This window comes from Mizuhopecten yessoensis, unplaced genomic scaffold (genome assembly GCF_002113885.1).
Source record: "Mizuhopecten yessoensis strain PY_sf001 unplaced genomic scaffold, ASM211388v2 scaffold6967, whole genome shotgun sequence".
In the NCBI taxonomy this organism is placed as follows: Eukaryota; Metazoa; Mollusca; class Bivalvia; order Pectinida; family Pectinidae; genus Mizuhopecten; species Mizuhopecten yessoensis.
In genome coordinates, this window is record NW_018406814.1 from 353,502 (window position 1) to 369,961 (window position 16,460).

General features: G+C 37.1%; 1 protein-coding gene across 2 annotated transcripts; it reads left to right on the plus strand.

The window, feature by feature from the left end:
* Positions 1 to 39: 39 nt before the first annotated feature.
* On the plus strand, positions 40 to 8,348 carry LOC110452896 (small RNA 2'-O-methyltransferase-like). Of its 2 annotated transcripts, none has more exons than XM_021501630.1 (7): positions 40 to 297; positions 3,628 to 4,093; positions 4,602 to 4,849; positions 5,107 to 5,292; positions 5,755 to 5,926; positions 6,297 to 6,508; positions 7,236 to 8,348. In XM_021501630.1, exons 2-7 carry the CDS (start codon positions 3,665 to 3,667, stop codon positions 7,459 to 7,461), a joined length of 1,473 nt encoding a protein of 490 aa, XP_021357305.1. In that variant the 5' UTR covers positions 40 to 297; positions 3,628 to 3,664; the 3' UTR covers positions 7,462 to 8,348. The 2 variants fall into 2 exon arrangements, with proteins under 2 accessions (XP_021357305.1, XP_021357306.1); XM_021501631.1 differs by lacking the exon at positions 40 to 297 and adding an exon at positions 3,005 to 3,047.
* The last annotated feature ends 8,112 nt before the right edge of the window (positions 8,349 to 16,460 follow it).

Genomic DNA, 16,460 nt, shown 5'->3' on the forward strand with positions numbered 1-16,460 from the left:
TAGGTAGGAATAGCTTGTCATACTGTTCTCCGATTCCGACCCGAGCTCGTACCGAGTCCGACTTATGATCTAGAGTCAAATTGTTAATTGGAAATAGATACGAAATAATGCAGCACATCAATGGTGGATTTTATTTTATACGTTCTCTTTTCTTAAAAGACGAGCCAGTTTAAGAGACTTAAACGTAAAGGCCTATTCTTCACGAGACATTTAAGATTATTTGTCATGGTTGGGGACAGGTCGTGCTGAGGGAAGTTTTCGAGTTTTACCACTTTCCTCTTAACTGCTGAACCAAAGGTAGGACAACGTGTTGTTTGTTTCGGTTTTATTTTTTTCTTTATTTTCGAATCATAATGACTACTGATTTGTTGATCATATATCATAGATCAATTGCATTAAAAGAAATCTTATTTTTGGTGCGACCTTTTAGGTGGAAATGTGTAAATTAGTCTACTTTCATTTTATCAGTATACTGTACTGTGCAGTAGTCTGCCTCGGATCTCAGGAAATATGACTTGCGTTGGCAACATTTGTTAATGCTCGACAGCCATCCTATTTGTAAAGTTTGATATATAACAAAACACGCTAGGGGGGCTGTCACCCCCTATTTGTTGAAAAAAACCCGATATTAAATAGGTCAAAAGGTCATTAGGTGCATTTTAACCGTTTTATGGAAATATTCGAACATTGTTCCCATTTATCAGTTTCAAACCTCACAAAAAATATTGTTAACACCAACACTTTGTTTTGCTGGAATGATAACATGCAAAAGAGGTGACATAAAACTTTTATTTCAACAAAAAAGTAAAGTTATTGGTTATTGTAGCACTGAATTGCGCAATAGAAGGGACTGATCCGAACACAAGTGAATACATCAAATAATTAAATGTAAAGGTTCGACCTAAAACACCTCTATCCACATCTATATAACACATACTTCAACATATACAACCAAAGATCCTCATTGATGCGATATTTGTTTTATATATGTACGGCTAATCACAAAAAATAATATCAGCTAACTATGGAATTCCCCAATATTTAGTCATCTTCATTCCCAACAGGATTGGCACATCCTGATGCCTCCCATTTACATTCAAACATGCAAATCTGACCAGACTTATAACATTTGCATCTTGATGTGCTGCATTTTGTAGTGCATCCACAATGAGTGCAACCAACTGCAAACAGGAGACAGGTACCGAGGGTTTGCTCATCCAAACTGGTTTCAGTACACACGACTCTATAACCCAACAGCCTATATTTGTTGGATTCTCTGGCTCGAAATCTGCATCAGCTGCTTTTATCCAGATCATTGCTTGATAAGCTGCTCTCTTAACGTGTAACGCGAATGCATATTTAGTTGGCGGAAGCAGCTCTAAAGACTTCCTGGCTTTTAAGAATAGTCGGTATCGGCAGATATCTACTTGATTTCGCGTTGACATCACCTGTGCAGCCTCCCCCAGTTACTTGTGTTGACCCAGGTGGCAATGTTTCAGCACGCTGTAATAGCTCATTGGAAAGAAATCCTGCAAGATCGGATTTGTTTTTATCCAGGGTAATGAACTGCTCCCATACCTGAGGAAGGGGTACTTCTGGGCCGGTAATAAGTTTTCGTATAGGGCATCGCTTTCCAGACCGCTTGCTTCGAGTTGCATTCTTGATGGAGTTGCCACCATAATACCGGTCAAATGTTACATCAACGCGCGTAGTCTTGTCATTGAAATGTTTGAATACTGACTGCAAAAACACTTGTGCATAGTCACCAAATGTTTGACACTTTGGGGGTTTACTAAGTGCTTGGACTAACGCATGCCCATCAATTACCACGCAGGTTGCTTTGTCGGAGGGAGGTAGTTCCTGTGGTGTTTCAATACCTAAATCCGCTGTCAAAACATTGAGAATTTGCGACTTTGTTGTGGTATTCATGTTTCCACTCGCGTTGGCCAAAGAGAGAGGAACAGGCGCCAGTTCATGTTGTAACACTTCAGCAGTTTAGACAGATCGTCCCGAGTTTGCGGCATTGAAAAGCCGCTGTAGCAACTTCCTGTCGGCCCTTATTAGCTTCGTCATTTTCTGCCTATCCTGTGTAGTTTTTTTGTACAAATCAGAGAATGTCTTTGATTTGACCCTTTTAATTGGTGCGAAAAATTCCACCGTTTTCTCCTTCAGTCGGTCAACTGCAAATTCTTCAACTAATTGTCCACCCTTCTTTTCACAAGTCAACAGATCGGAAGTGATTTCGTCTGAAGCAATGTCTTTTGTTGCTACAGATACCAGTTTTGTTTCATCATTAGATTCGTTTGGTGTTCGGGAGTTTGTTGTTAGACCAAAGACATCAAGAGAAGCAATAACTTTCATTTGCTCTTTAACAAGATTTTCTTCAACGTTGATACGCGTAGGTTGAAGCTTTAGCTTATTGTCATTCGTCTCTTCTTCATCATCGAGTAGTCCAAAGAAATATTATATAGAATGAATCGAAAGACATACCTGTTCATGGCAAATACCCATATAAATCGCATGTAAACATGCCCTGCACTTTTGGTAAATATAATGGTAAATGGCTAATTTGGATGTAAGGGAGGTAACTGTCGATAAATACGTCTCTAGCTCACACTAAGTGTGCTTGATTTATATCTTATATATAAATAATAATTTTGTTTTGAGATGTGCTATGTTTCTTTATAGATCGAGTAATGTAAAAACACACAGTAAAAGGGTTCAGATTGAAAAATCAACCCTATGTGGTTATTATAGCAAAAATAAAGAACAAATGCACCTGTTGACCTTTGACCTCATTTTTTAGCCTTATTTCAGCATTTAAAAGGCGACAGTCAGTCTGAATGATACACCTAGATATCATACAAGTCATTGGTGGTAAAAGTTTTGCATTAACAAATTTTGCCAACAGAACCATTTTCCAGGCCTCTTTTCTGAGATCCGAGGCAGACTACAGCAGTACAATTGGTATTTCCAATGCTGTGTACTAATACAGTACACATTGTGCTGTTGATTTTGACCATAATAAACATACCAGAATGTGTTTTGTATGATTCCCTTTACACATGAAAATAATGCCAACATACCTGTAATGATGAAATCAAATACAGTAACATGCTTCACGTTATGGCTACTGTGCAATTTAGTGTAATATAAACGTCTTTATCAGTTGAACAATCACATTTTATGAAACTAATGCATTGTTATAAGATGTATTTACGCATAAAATTTGACTTTAGATGTAAACACATTATTGCATGATGAAAATAGTAATTTTATATAGTTATTTTGATATTTTATCATATCTCAGGGGAGATAACTTGTTCCATATTTTTACTTATAATCTCATAAGGTGTAAAACATAACATATTTCAAATTTTCAAAAAAACACCAAGTTAAGTATCTTGAAACTAATGCACAATTTCAAACAATTATGATAAAGTAAGTGGTACCGTTTAGGCATTTATCATTTTGCCTTCCAGTGTGAATTCATGAGATCATTATAAAACCTGTCACATATCTGTACAATGATTGGTATAGCATGTTACATGAACATGTACTTATAAAAAATGCAATTTTGTTTCTCTGAATTTTATCTGATCATATGATAATACACATATGTTTTAGCTATGAGATGGTTACTGTTTGAAGAAGGCCTTTATAAATGGGATCTGTTCTAAATGGTCTTTGGAATACAACCCAGTTAGATCAATACCAGTGTCAGGAAAGGAAGGTACACTCTGGAGGAATTAAAATATTAGCTGACCACCAGTTAGGGTCATCTGTAGATGGTGACCAGTTTCTAAATTTAGCTGGAAGTGGTAGTAATTTTACTGGCATTGTCTCTGATGATAATAATCACACATGTTCAACTGAAAGATATGATTTCAATATGACAGACAGCTGTCAAACTATCCCACAGACTATCTGCGGAACAGACAATAAAAATGGAGATGAAAGCAAAACTGATACAATGACAACACCAATGTGCGAAGATGAGAACAGACTAGGCGGCCCTGTATTTGATCCACCTCTCTATCAACAGAGATACAGTTTTGTGGCAGACAAACTCAACTCTCTAAATGTACAAAGCGTAAGTGAAACAGATACCTTTTTTGTCCATTGCCTGTATTATGAAACCATATTTTTAAGCTTATAATAATCACACATGTTGGCCAGGATGGAAGCCTTCAAGTAGTCTTAATGTAGGAGGGAACTAGAATACCCAGAGGAAACCCACAATGTCAGGAAGGTGACCCAATACCTTCACATTCAATCTAGGATTAAAACCTTGGATGTCTTGTTGAATATCATCCTTTCAGGATTGAATTTAAAGATGTATGTAACTTTACTATAAATAATTGCACCTCCATTTAAAAAGAGTTCCACACAAATAAAAAAACACGTTAATTTGAAAGTAATATTCATAAATTCATGACATCAGTAGCTCTTGGCAGTGTGTTATCAAAGTTATTATAGGATAGTTTGAATGTTTCACTTCTTGAAGCTGGCATCTTAATTTTGTTTCTTTTATTGATAAAAATGCTATTATTCACTAGTTTGTTCCAGCTTTTGAGTAAAGTTGTGTTTTCTTTGTCCAGGTTGTAGATTTTGGATGCGCAGAATGTCAACTCTCCAGATTTTTGGCTGACATTCCATCTGTCCAGCGGATTGCTATGGTAGACATGGACAGACCGTTGCTTCAAGCACATAAGTACAACATAAAACCAGCCGTTTACCACTTCTTAGACAAACGAAAACATCCACTGACCATACAGATATACCACGGTGATGCTACAGTATTGGACACGAGGATTATGGGATACGATGCTGTCAGCATGGTAGAGTTGTAAGTCACTTTAGCTCAAACTTTGTAATTACAATATCAGTGATCTTGTAAACCTCATTTGTAAGCCAATATATGTCAATCCAATAGCAAAACAAATGAGAATTTATTTTTTGCAAGAGATTAATTTTCATGTTAAATCATGACAAGTGTCAGTTACAAATTTAAATATACTGGAATGGATCATTTCTTTCTGGGGAAAGGATTGATTCTGTAAAGGAACTGATTGTGTTTTACGCTAAAATGATTTTCTTTTTCAGTGTAGAACATTTATATCCAATTGATCTTCAAAAGGTTTGTGATATGGTCTTCCATGAACTCCAACCTCGGATTATCATAGTGACAACTCCCAACTTTGAATTCAACCAGTTATTCCCAGATGATGGACGGACATTCAGACATTATGACCACAAATTTGAATGGACCAGAAAGGAGTTTCAGAGTTGGTGAGTAAGAGCTCTGTACCTGTTGGACCCTCTGTTGAACCTGTGCTTTACTTCTGTGTCTTGTTTTGGGGGACATTGCCAATTTATATCTACTGAACCTTGATGTTTTCTGTCCTATTCTTTAAAACATAATTTCTACATCATTCCTTTCTTTGTGATCTAACCATTTACCAATTTCAAGTATGAAATTTACAGCACAAGTGTTGCTCGATCATAATTTTAAACACTAAGAGGTGTGGTATCTAGTATAGTTAGGTCAGGTAAGTGCTTAGTTTTGAATAAAAGTGAGTCTGTGCCCTGATGAGACATCCACACTTCTTCAATGCTCAGAGAAATAAATCAGAGAATTTAGAAAGCAATGATTTTAAGTTACAGTTTAGTTGTTTCTACCATCAAAATATATAACATGTTAGCATGGCCACACTATCATAAGTAACCATACATATATTGTATTGTATCTAGGGGTAACCAACAAGCTGGTAGCCATGGTTACACTGTCCAGTACACAGGCATAGGGAACCCTCCCCCAGAGAGTAATCACCTGGGCTATTGCTCACAAGCTGCCATTTTTGAAAGGATTAAAGTCGAAAACAGAGTTCAGCAAAATGAAAAGTGTGCTCAGAGTTATACACAGGTAAGAATGGGTTTGGCACTATTTACCTTTTTGTGTGTTTTAAATATCACTTCACCATCGGTATCCAAAGTATCAGACAGATTATTTTATTCCACCCTTTTGTATTTATTTCTGCTTATGCATTCACAAAGACCCGAAAAAAGACAGAACAAATTATATTTACATTTGCTAACAACTTTTGCGTGCTTTGAGGCAAAGGAACTGGTATAAAGCTTGGATTCCCTTCTGAACAACATCTTGGAAGGACAGTGCTAAGTCTAAAAAAGGTGTGTTTATTGAACCTGTATTGAAATAGATAAAAATAAATAATGTGAATAAAAGATGAGACAACAGCAGTATGGCATATAATTTACTGGTTCCCATTTGCTAGATTGCAGAAGCGGTTTATCCTTACAAAAATGAAGAAGATACTATGTCTCCTAGTGAAGCTTTATCCATGGAAGCACGATACAATATAAGAGAGCTCATCAAGGGAGATAACTACCTAGAACTGGAACCGGACAAGGTTGTCATACGTTTCAGTGAACTGCTGAGATACAGAAATCTGGCCAAGATGTGCAAAAACAGCATCACTATTCTCAGGTATTTTAAATATTCATGCTCCTAAGAATAAGAGGTCATGGTTTCCAAGATCTTTTTAAACTATCAATCCCTCCGCATTAAAGCGATTTTGGTCTCTGTGGAGTATAACATATAGATAGATCATGGTATTGTCGCCTTCCACATCACAACTTTTAAATACATTTATTCATATGCATTCTATAATGTTTTAGTAGGCAGTTCCTCTAATACACTAAATATATTATTGAAAATTGTAGGTACATGGTTATTTAACTTTGGAAGTGGAAAGAATATTGGTTAATAAGGGGAGACAAATGTTTTTGTTCACAAATAAAATCTATTGTTTGGATTGGTTCTGCTTTTTGAGGAAACAAGTTGACCAAGAAGATAGTGAAGAGATAGAATCACTCAAAATATAGAAGTTTTACATCAAACTGAAAATAAATGGTTTTCATTTCAGTTACGCGTTTCAGTTAGTGAAATGTAATTTGTGTCATGATGATATTCATTGTAGCTATTGAATATATTTCTTAAATCACTTATCCAAAGGCTTTATTTGATGTATGAATCATTTTATAGATCATCAGAATTGCAGTTGTGATTACATGTCTATGAACTTAGTAAACATGGCTTGTACTTAAAATTCTACAAAATGATGCCACTATGACCAATCCTGTCATAACACCATACTTTTGGTGGACGTTTGAGTTTTACAAATTCATTCATTGTCTTACATATTTTACTTCAGGGACCATTTTTTGGATCAGAATTTCTCCCTGACAGACGATCAGACAGGAATTATTGTGTGTCTAACAGACTACTTTGAAACAGAGAAGTTCGGTGTTGACCTCTATGATGAGAATGAGGATTGGGATTTAGATGAGGGAGATGGGAGTAATGAAGTTAAGGAAGTGATGTCATCAAAAAGTGACAATGTCAGTGAAAACAAGCTTCATGAGGAATTCTGGGATTGATTTATAATAGCAGTATTGAAACTGTACTATAAACTTGGAATCCAAGGTATTTATATGAAATTGTTTCATTTGTACCACATCAGACCTTGTACATGTATTTGTGATACAAGATCAGTATAAGTGATACTAGAAAATGCCTAGTTTTGTTAATGTCACCAAAGACAATGCAACTCTTGTGCTATATTACACAGCTGCATATGAGTGGAGATTTTTTAGAACAGTTTATCAGTTGTTGTTGTTTTTGTAGAAACTTATTATTTTGTTTATAAAATAAACGATCTTCTGTTTTGAAAGGAAATATAGAAACAGATGTTATTCTGTGTATTCCTCTCGGGTAAGTATTTTAGCTCACCTGGCCAAAACGGCCATTGTCCGTCCTACTGTCTATCTGTGGTTAATTTTTCATTGAATGTACAGAATTACTGAAGGGTGTTTTAATCATATTTGACATGGAACATCTTTTGGTTTAGGGGATTTAATTCTGTATAAATGAACGATATGGCCCTCTTTGAGGCAGATGGGCTGGGCTTGAAGCAGAAAATAGGAAATCTTTCAAAGACTACACTTTAAGTATAAATGAAAGTCTGTTCTCTCATTTCTCTCAGAGCCTTAAGCAAATGTTATTATTGTAATTGCTTTTTGTCTATAAAAAATCCAAAATGAAAACCATTATCTCATAATGTTGGAAAAAGTTTCAACATTTTTTCCCGCTCAGAAAAAAACTGAAAAGGTAAACAGTAGACCTGCAGGTCTCTTGTCAGTGTAACAGGCAGGTCTCTTGTCAGTGTGACAGACTATCTGTTTTGTGGTTTTACATGTTGTCTTTGTTGTTAAGGATCTTTTCTTAAAACTGACATAATTATGTTCATCAATAAAATTGTTTTTGACTTGGTAATTTGGTTGTTGTGATGTTTTCTTATGAACATAAAGGAAAAATGATAAAAAACAACAACTTGTAAAACAATGATATGCAAAGTTCCACACAGTATATATACAAAAAGTGAAGTATAAACTTTGAAAATAGTACTATCATTTTAGTTTTCTTATTATCTAATTATCTGAACAAAAATTTGGGCTTTAGCACAAAAGGTGAGTTTATGAATACCAGCCCTGCCAGACTCTTGGTTGATTTTCATTAAAAAGTTCAAGCATTCTTTCCTTTGTGTGGAAGCTTTTCAAGTGATAATGCCATGAGATTACAATTGCTCTAAACAGAACTTCATACCTGTAATTTCCCTTACGTTGAACAGACTAAGTACCTGTATTGTATGTAACCTTAGGTTGAACAGTAGGACTAACTACCGGTATTGTATGTAACCTTAGGTTTTACAGTAGGACTAACTATCTGTATTGTATGTAACCTTAGGTATAACAGTAGGACTTACGTTTAACAGTAGGACTAACTACCTATATTGTATGTAGTATGTAACCCTAGGTTTAGCAGTAGGCTTAACTACATGTATTGTATGTAACTTTAGGTTTAGCAGTGGGACTAGCTACCTGTATTGTATGCTTACTACCTGTATTGTATATAACCTTAGGTTTAGCAGTAGGAATAACTAACTGTATTGTATGTAACCTTAGGGGCTAAACCTTGAGGTTTAACAGTAGGGCTAACTATCTGTATTGTATGTTACCTTAGGTTTAGCAGTAGGACTAGCTACCTGTTTTGAATGTAACCTTAGGTTTAGCAGTAGGGCTAACTACCTGAATTGTATGTAACCTTATGTTTAGCAGTAGGACTAACTACCTGAATTGTATATAACCTTAGGTTTAGCAGTAGGACTAGCTACCTGTTTTGAATGTAACCTTAGGTTTAGCAGTAGGAATAACTAACTGTATTGTATGTAACCTTAGGTTGAACAGTAGGACTAACTACCGGTATTATATGTAACCTTAGGTTTTACGGTAGGACTAACTATCTGTATTGCATGTAACCTTAGGTTTAACAGTAAGGCTAACTACCTGTATTGTATGTACCCTTAGGTTTAACAGTAGGACTAACTTCCTGTATTGTATGTAACCTTAGGTTAAACAGTAGGACTAACTACCGGTATTGTATGTATCCTTAGGTTTTACAGTAGGACTAACTATCTGTATTGCATGTAACCTTAGGTTTAACAGTAAGGCTAACTACCTGCATTGTATGTAACCTTAGGTATAACAGTAGGACTTACGTTTAACAGTAGGACTAACTACATGAATTGTATGTAACCTTAGGTTTATCAGTAGGACTTACTACCTGTGCTGTATGTAACCTTAGGTTTAACAGTAGGACTTACTACCTTTATTGTATGTAACCTTAGGTATAACAGTAGGTCTAACTACCGGTATTGTATGTAACCTTAGGTTTAACAGTAGGAATAACTACCTGTATTGTATGTAACCCTAGGTTTAGCAGTAGGCTTAACTACATGTATTGTATGTAACTTTAGGTTTAGCAGTGGGACTAACTACCTGTATTGTATGTAACCTTACGTTTAACAGTAGGACTAACTACCTGTATTGTATGTAACCCTAGGTTTAACAGCAGGCTTAATTACCTGTATTGTATATGTAACCTTGAGGTTGAACAGTAGGGCTAACTACCTTTATTGTATGTAACCTTAGGTTTAACAGTTGGGCTAACTACCTGTGCTGTATGTAACCTTAGGTTGAACAGTAGGACTTACTACCTGTATTGTATGTAACCTTAGGTTTAACAGTAGGACTTACTACCTGCATTGTATGTAACCTTAGGTTTAACAGTAGGACTAACTACATGTATTGTATGTAACCTTAGGTATAACAGTAGGACTAACTACCTGTATTGTATGTAACCCTAGGTTTAACAGCAGGCTTAATTACCTGTATTGTATATGTAACCTTGAGGTTTAACAGTAGGGCTAACTATCTGTATTGTATGTAACATTAGGTTTAACAGTAGGACTTACTACCTGCATTGTATGTAACCTTAGGTTTAACAGTAGGACTAACTACCTGTATTGTATGTAACCTTGGACTTAGCAGTAGGACTAGCTACCTGTATTGTATGTAACCGTAGATTTAACAGAAGGACTTACTACCTGTATTGTATGTAACCGTAGATTTAACAGTAGGACTTACTACCTGTGCTGTATGTAACCGTAGATTTAACAGTAGGACTAACTACCTGTATTGTTAGCTCACCTGGTCCAAAGGACCAAGGTGAGCTTATGCCATACCGTGGCATCCGTCGTCCGTCCGTCCGTCGACCGTCATCCGTCCGTCAACAATTTCTTTAAACGACTTCTTCTTAACCACTGATTGGAATTTAACTAAATTTGACTGGAAGCATCCCTAAGTGGTGGGGATTCAAAATTGTACAAATGGTGTGGCTGACCCCCCAGGGGGCTGAGGGGCGGGGCCAAAAGGGGGCAATTTGGCTAAACTGCTTTAAGCGACTTCCTCTCTGGAACCAAGCGATGGATATCAACTATATTAGACTGGAAGCATCCCTAGGTGGTGGAGATTCAAAATTGTACAAATGGTTGGGCTGACCCCCCAGGGGGCTGAAAGGCGGGGCCAAAAAGGGTAATTTGGCTATATTACTACAAACGACTTCTTCTGTAGAACTATTTACTGGATATCGATCATATTTAATCAAAAGTATTAATGGGATGCAGGGATTCAAAATTGTACAAATTGTGGGGATGACTCCCCAGGGGGCTGAGGGGCGGGACCAAAAAGGGTTATTTGGCTATATTGCCTTAAGTGACTTCTTCTCTGGAACTAAGTGATGGATATCAACCATATTAGACTGGAAGCATCCCTAGGTGGTGGGGATTCAAAATTGTACAAATGGTGTGGCTGACCCCCCAGGGGGCTGAGGGGCGGGGCCAAAAAGGGGTAATTTGGCTATATTTCTACAAACGACTTCTTCTGTAGAACTATGCACTGGATATCAATCATATTAAATCAAAAGTATTCATAGGATGCAGGGATTCAAAATTGTACAAATGGTGGGGCTGACCCCCAGAGGGCTGAGGGCGGGGCCAAAAGGGGGCAATTTGGCTAAACTGCTTTAAGCGACTTCCTCTCTGGAACCAAGCGATGGATATCAACTATATTAGACTGGAAGCATCCCTAGGTGGTGGGGATTCAAAATTGTACAAATGGTGGGGCTGACCTCCCAGGGGGCTGAGGGGCGGGGCCAAAAATGGGTAATTTGGCTATATTTCTACAAACGACTTCTTCTGTAGAACTATGCACTGGATATCAATCATATTAAATCAAAAGTATTCATAGGATGCAGGGACTCAAAATTGTACAAATGGTGGGGCTGACCCCCCCCCCCCCCCCCCCCCCCCCCAGGGGGCTGAGGGGCGGGGCCAAAAAGGGGTAATTTGGCTATATTTCTACAAACGACTTCTTCTGGAGAACTATGCACTGGATATCAATCATATTAAATCAAAAGTATTCATAGACCTTAGGTTTAACAGTAGGACTAACTATCTGTATTGTATGTAACCTTAGGTTTTACAGTAAGTCTAACTGCCTGTATTGTATGTTACCTTAGGTATAACAGTAGGAGTAACTACCTGTATTGTATGTAACCTAAGGGATAACAGTAGGACTAACTATCTGTATTGTATGTAACCTTAGGTATAACAGGAGGACTAACTACATCTATTGTATGTAACCTTAGGTTTAACAGTAAGGCTAACTACCTGCATTGTATGTAACCTTAGGTATAACAGGAGGACTAACTACATCTATTGTATGTAACCTTAGGTTTAACAGTTGGACTAACTACCTGTATTGTATGTAAGCTTAGGTTTAGCAGTAGGACTAACTACCTGTATTGTATGTTACCTTTGGTATAACAGTAGGAATAACTACCTGTACTGTATCTAACCTTAGGTTTAACAGTAGGACTAACTACCTGTATTGTATGTAAGCTTAGGTTTAGCAGTAGGACTAACTATCTGTACTGTATGTTACCTTAGGTTTAACAGTAGGACTAACTATCTGTACTGTATGTTACCTTAGGTTTAACAGTAAGGCTAACTACCTGCATTGGGCTAAACTGCTTTAAGCGACTTCCTCTCTCGAACCAAGCGATGGATATCAACTATATTAGACTGGAAGCATCCCTAGGTGGTGGGGATTCAAAATTGTACAAATGGTGTGGCTGACCCCCCAGGGGGCTGAGGGGCGGGGCCAAAAAGGGGTAATTTGGCTATATTTCTACAAACGACTTCTTCTGTAGAACTATGCACTGGATATCAATCTTATTAAATCAAAAGTATTCATAGGATGTAGGGATTCAAAATTGTACAAATGGTGGGGCTGACCTCCCAGGGGGCTGAGGGGCGGGGCCAAAAATGGGTAATTTGGCTATATTTCTACAAACGACTTCTTCTGTAGAACTATGCACTGGATATCAATCTTATTAAATCAAAAGTATTCATAGGATGCAGGGACTCAAAATTGTACAAATGGTGGGGCTGACCCCCCCCCCCCCCCCCCCCCCCCCAGGGGGCTGAGGGGCGGGGCCAAAAATGGGTAATTTGGCTATATTTCTACAAACGACTTTTTCTGTAGAACTATGCACTGGATATCAATCATATTAAATCAAAAGTATTCATAGGATGCAGGGACTCAAAATTGTACAAATGGTGGGGCTGACCCCCCCCCCCCCCCCCCCCCCCCCAGGGGGCTGAGGGGCGGGGCCAAAAAGGGGTAATTTGGCTATATTTCTACAAACGACTTTTTCTGTAGAACTATGCACTGGATATCAATCATATTAAATCAAAAGTATTCATAGACCTTAGGTTTAACAGTAGGACTAACTATCTGTACTGTATGTTACCTTAGGTTTAACAGTAGGGCTAACGACCTACCTGTATTGTATGTAACCTTAGGTTTTACAGTAAGTCTAACTACCTGTATTGTATGTTACCTTAGGTATAACAGTAGGAATAACTACGTGTACTGTATGTAACCTTAGGTTTAACAGTGGGACTAACTACCTGTATTGTATGTAACCTTAGGTTTTACAGTAAGTCTAACTACCTGTATTGTATGTTACCTTAGGTATAACAGTAGGAATAACTACCTGTACTGTATGTAACCTTAGGTTTAACAGTAGGACTAACTACCTGTATTGTATGTAACCTTAGGTTTTACATTAAGTCTAACTACCTGTATTGTGTGTAACCTTAGGTTTAACAGTAGGACTAACTCCCTGTATTGTATGTAACCTTAGGTTTAGCAGTAGGACTAACTACCTGTATTGTATGTTACCTTAGGTATAACAGTAGGACTAACTACCTGAATTGTATGTTACCTTAGGTATAACAGTAGGACTAACTACCTGAATTGTATGTTACCTTAGGTATAACAGTAGGAAAAACTACCTGTACTGTATGTAACCTTAGGTTTAACAGTGGGACTAACTACCTGTATTGTATGTAACCTTAGGGATAACAGTAGGACTAACTACCTGTATTGTATGTAACCTTAGGTTTTACAGTAAGTCTAACTACCTGTATTGTAAGTAACCTTAGGTTTTACAGTAAGTCTAACTACCTGTATTGTATGTAACCTTAGGTTTTACATTAAGTCTAACTACCTGTATTGTGTGTAACCTTAGGTTTAACAGTAGGACTTACTACCTGTATTGTATGTAACCTTAGGTATAACAGTAGGACTAACTACCTGTATTGTATGTAACCTTAGGTTTAACAGTAGGACTTACTACCTGTATTGTATGTAACCTTAGGTTTAACAGTAAGACTTACTACCTGTATTGTATGTAACCTTAGATGTAACAGTAGGACTAACTACATCTATTGTATGTAACCTTAGGTTTAACAGTAGGACTAACTACCTGTATTGTATGTAACCTAAGGTTTAACAGTAGGACTAACTAGCTGTATTGTATGTTACCTTAGGTATAACAGTAGGACTAACTACCTGTATTGTATGTTACCTTAGGTATAACAGTAGGACTAACTACCTGTATTGTATGTAACCTAAGGTTTAACAGTAGGACTAACTAGCTGTATTGTATGTAACCTTAGGTATAACAGTAAGGCTAACTACCTGTATTGTATGTAACCTTAGGTTTAACAGTAGGACTAACTACCTGTATTGTATGTAACCTTAGGTTTAGCAGTAGGACTAACTATCTGTATCGTATGTAACCTTAGGTTTAACAGTAGGACTTACTACCTGTATTGTATACTATCTACGGTTGAAGAGTAGGCCTAACTACATGTAATCGTATGTAAACTTATGTATAACTACCCATATTAGATGTTACCTTCGTTTTTAAAGTAGAACTTACTAAATGTAATTGATGTTGCCTTTAAGGCTTAGGATATTTCGATATAACCCTAGTACTTATTTCTAAAATCGAACTACGTATTGTTATGTACAAATCCATGTACAAAAACTGGTTTTATCTGTAATGCTATGTAAAAAAAGCATTTCTTAAACTCGTTTTACATGAGGATTAACTCATTCACCCCTAAGGAAACATTTGGACCCATCCAATTCAAAGGTTAGAATAGTTTATTATGAAAAGTTAGGGGTGAATGATTTAATGATACTGGTATACTGGATCAGCTGACGCATTAGGCTAGACTACTATATAATGTATACAACTACCACCATTGATTACCTATCTATATGTATATAACTACAAACACTCTGTATCAGCAAAATAATGAAACATGTATCACGCTGTTTACCATCTCATTAACGATCGTGTATAGCAATAGTAGGTTTCATCTATGTAAGAGACCTTCTGAGGTACACATTATGTATGGAAGTTTGTTTCTGCTCTGTTGATATCCTGAATACACCATCAATGGAAGTTTTTTCTTTCTTTTATAATTTATGTATTGAAAGAAACCGTGAATACCAAATAAATCGATATACCTGCTAATGAAATCGTCAGCGTTTCACATGTTAAAGCAGCCTCCTAGAAAAGTAGTATTTAACGCATGCCTGATTCCACAGGTCAACCATGCATGTACAGAACCACAGAAGATAGTAATAATAGTGGTATGTTGGACGCATTCTGTGATATATTCGAGAATTAGTAAAAAATTGCAAATAATGTCCGCATGACACATTTTGCAATGAATCCCTTTTTCGCTTATATTTCTATGAAAGTCTTCCAATACTGTCCAAAAGGTCATCTTACAATAAAATCCCTATAATCATTTCCCCACAAAATCTCTATGATCCTTACAATATCCCCCATCATATCCATTATACTCCTCCAATATCTCCCCATAGTGTCTACATAATCCCCCCCCCCGCCCCCCCACACACAATATATCTATGTACCCCTCCAATATCTCCCAATAATGTTCCTGTAATCACCTCCCCACAATATCTCTATGTACCCCTCCAATATCTCCCCATAGTGTCTACGTAATCACCTCCCAACAATATCTGTTTGTACTCCTCCAATATCTTCACATAGTGTCTACGTAATCACCTCCCCTCAATATCTCTATGTACTTCTCCAATATCTCCCCATAATGTCCATGTACTCACCTCCTCACAATATCTCTATGTACCCCTCCAATATCTTCTTATAATGTCCCTGTAATTACCTCCCCACAATATCTCTATGTAGCCCTCTAATATCTCCCCATAAAGCCCCTGTTTTCACCTCCCAACAATATCTCTATATAACCCCCCCCCTCCAATATCTCCCCATAGCGTCAACGTAATCACTTCCCCACAATATCTCTATATGCCCTCCAATATCTCCCCATAGTGTCAATGTACTCACCTTCCCACAATATCTCTTTATACCCCTCCAATATCTCCCCATAATGTCCCCGTAATCATCTCTACACCATATCTCTTTATACCCCTCTAATATCTCCCCATAATGTCCCCGTAATCTCCTCACCACAATATCTCTATGTACCCCTCCAATATCTCCTTATAATGTCCCTGTAATTACCTCCCCACAATATCTCTATGTAGCCCTCTAATATCTCCTTATAATG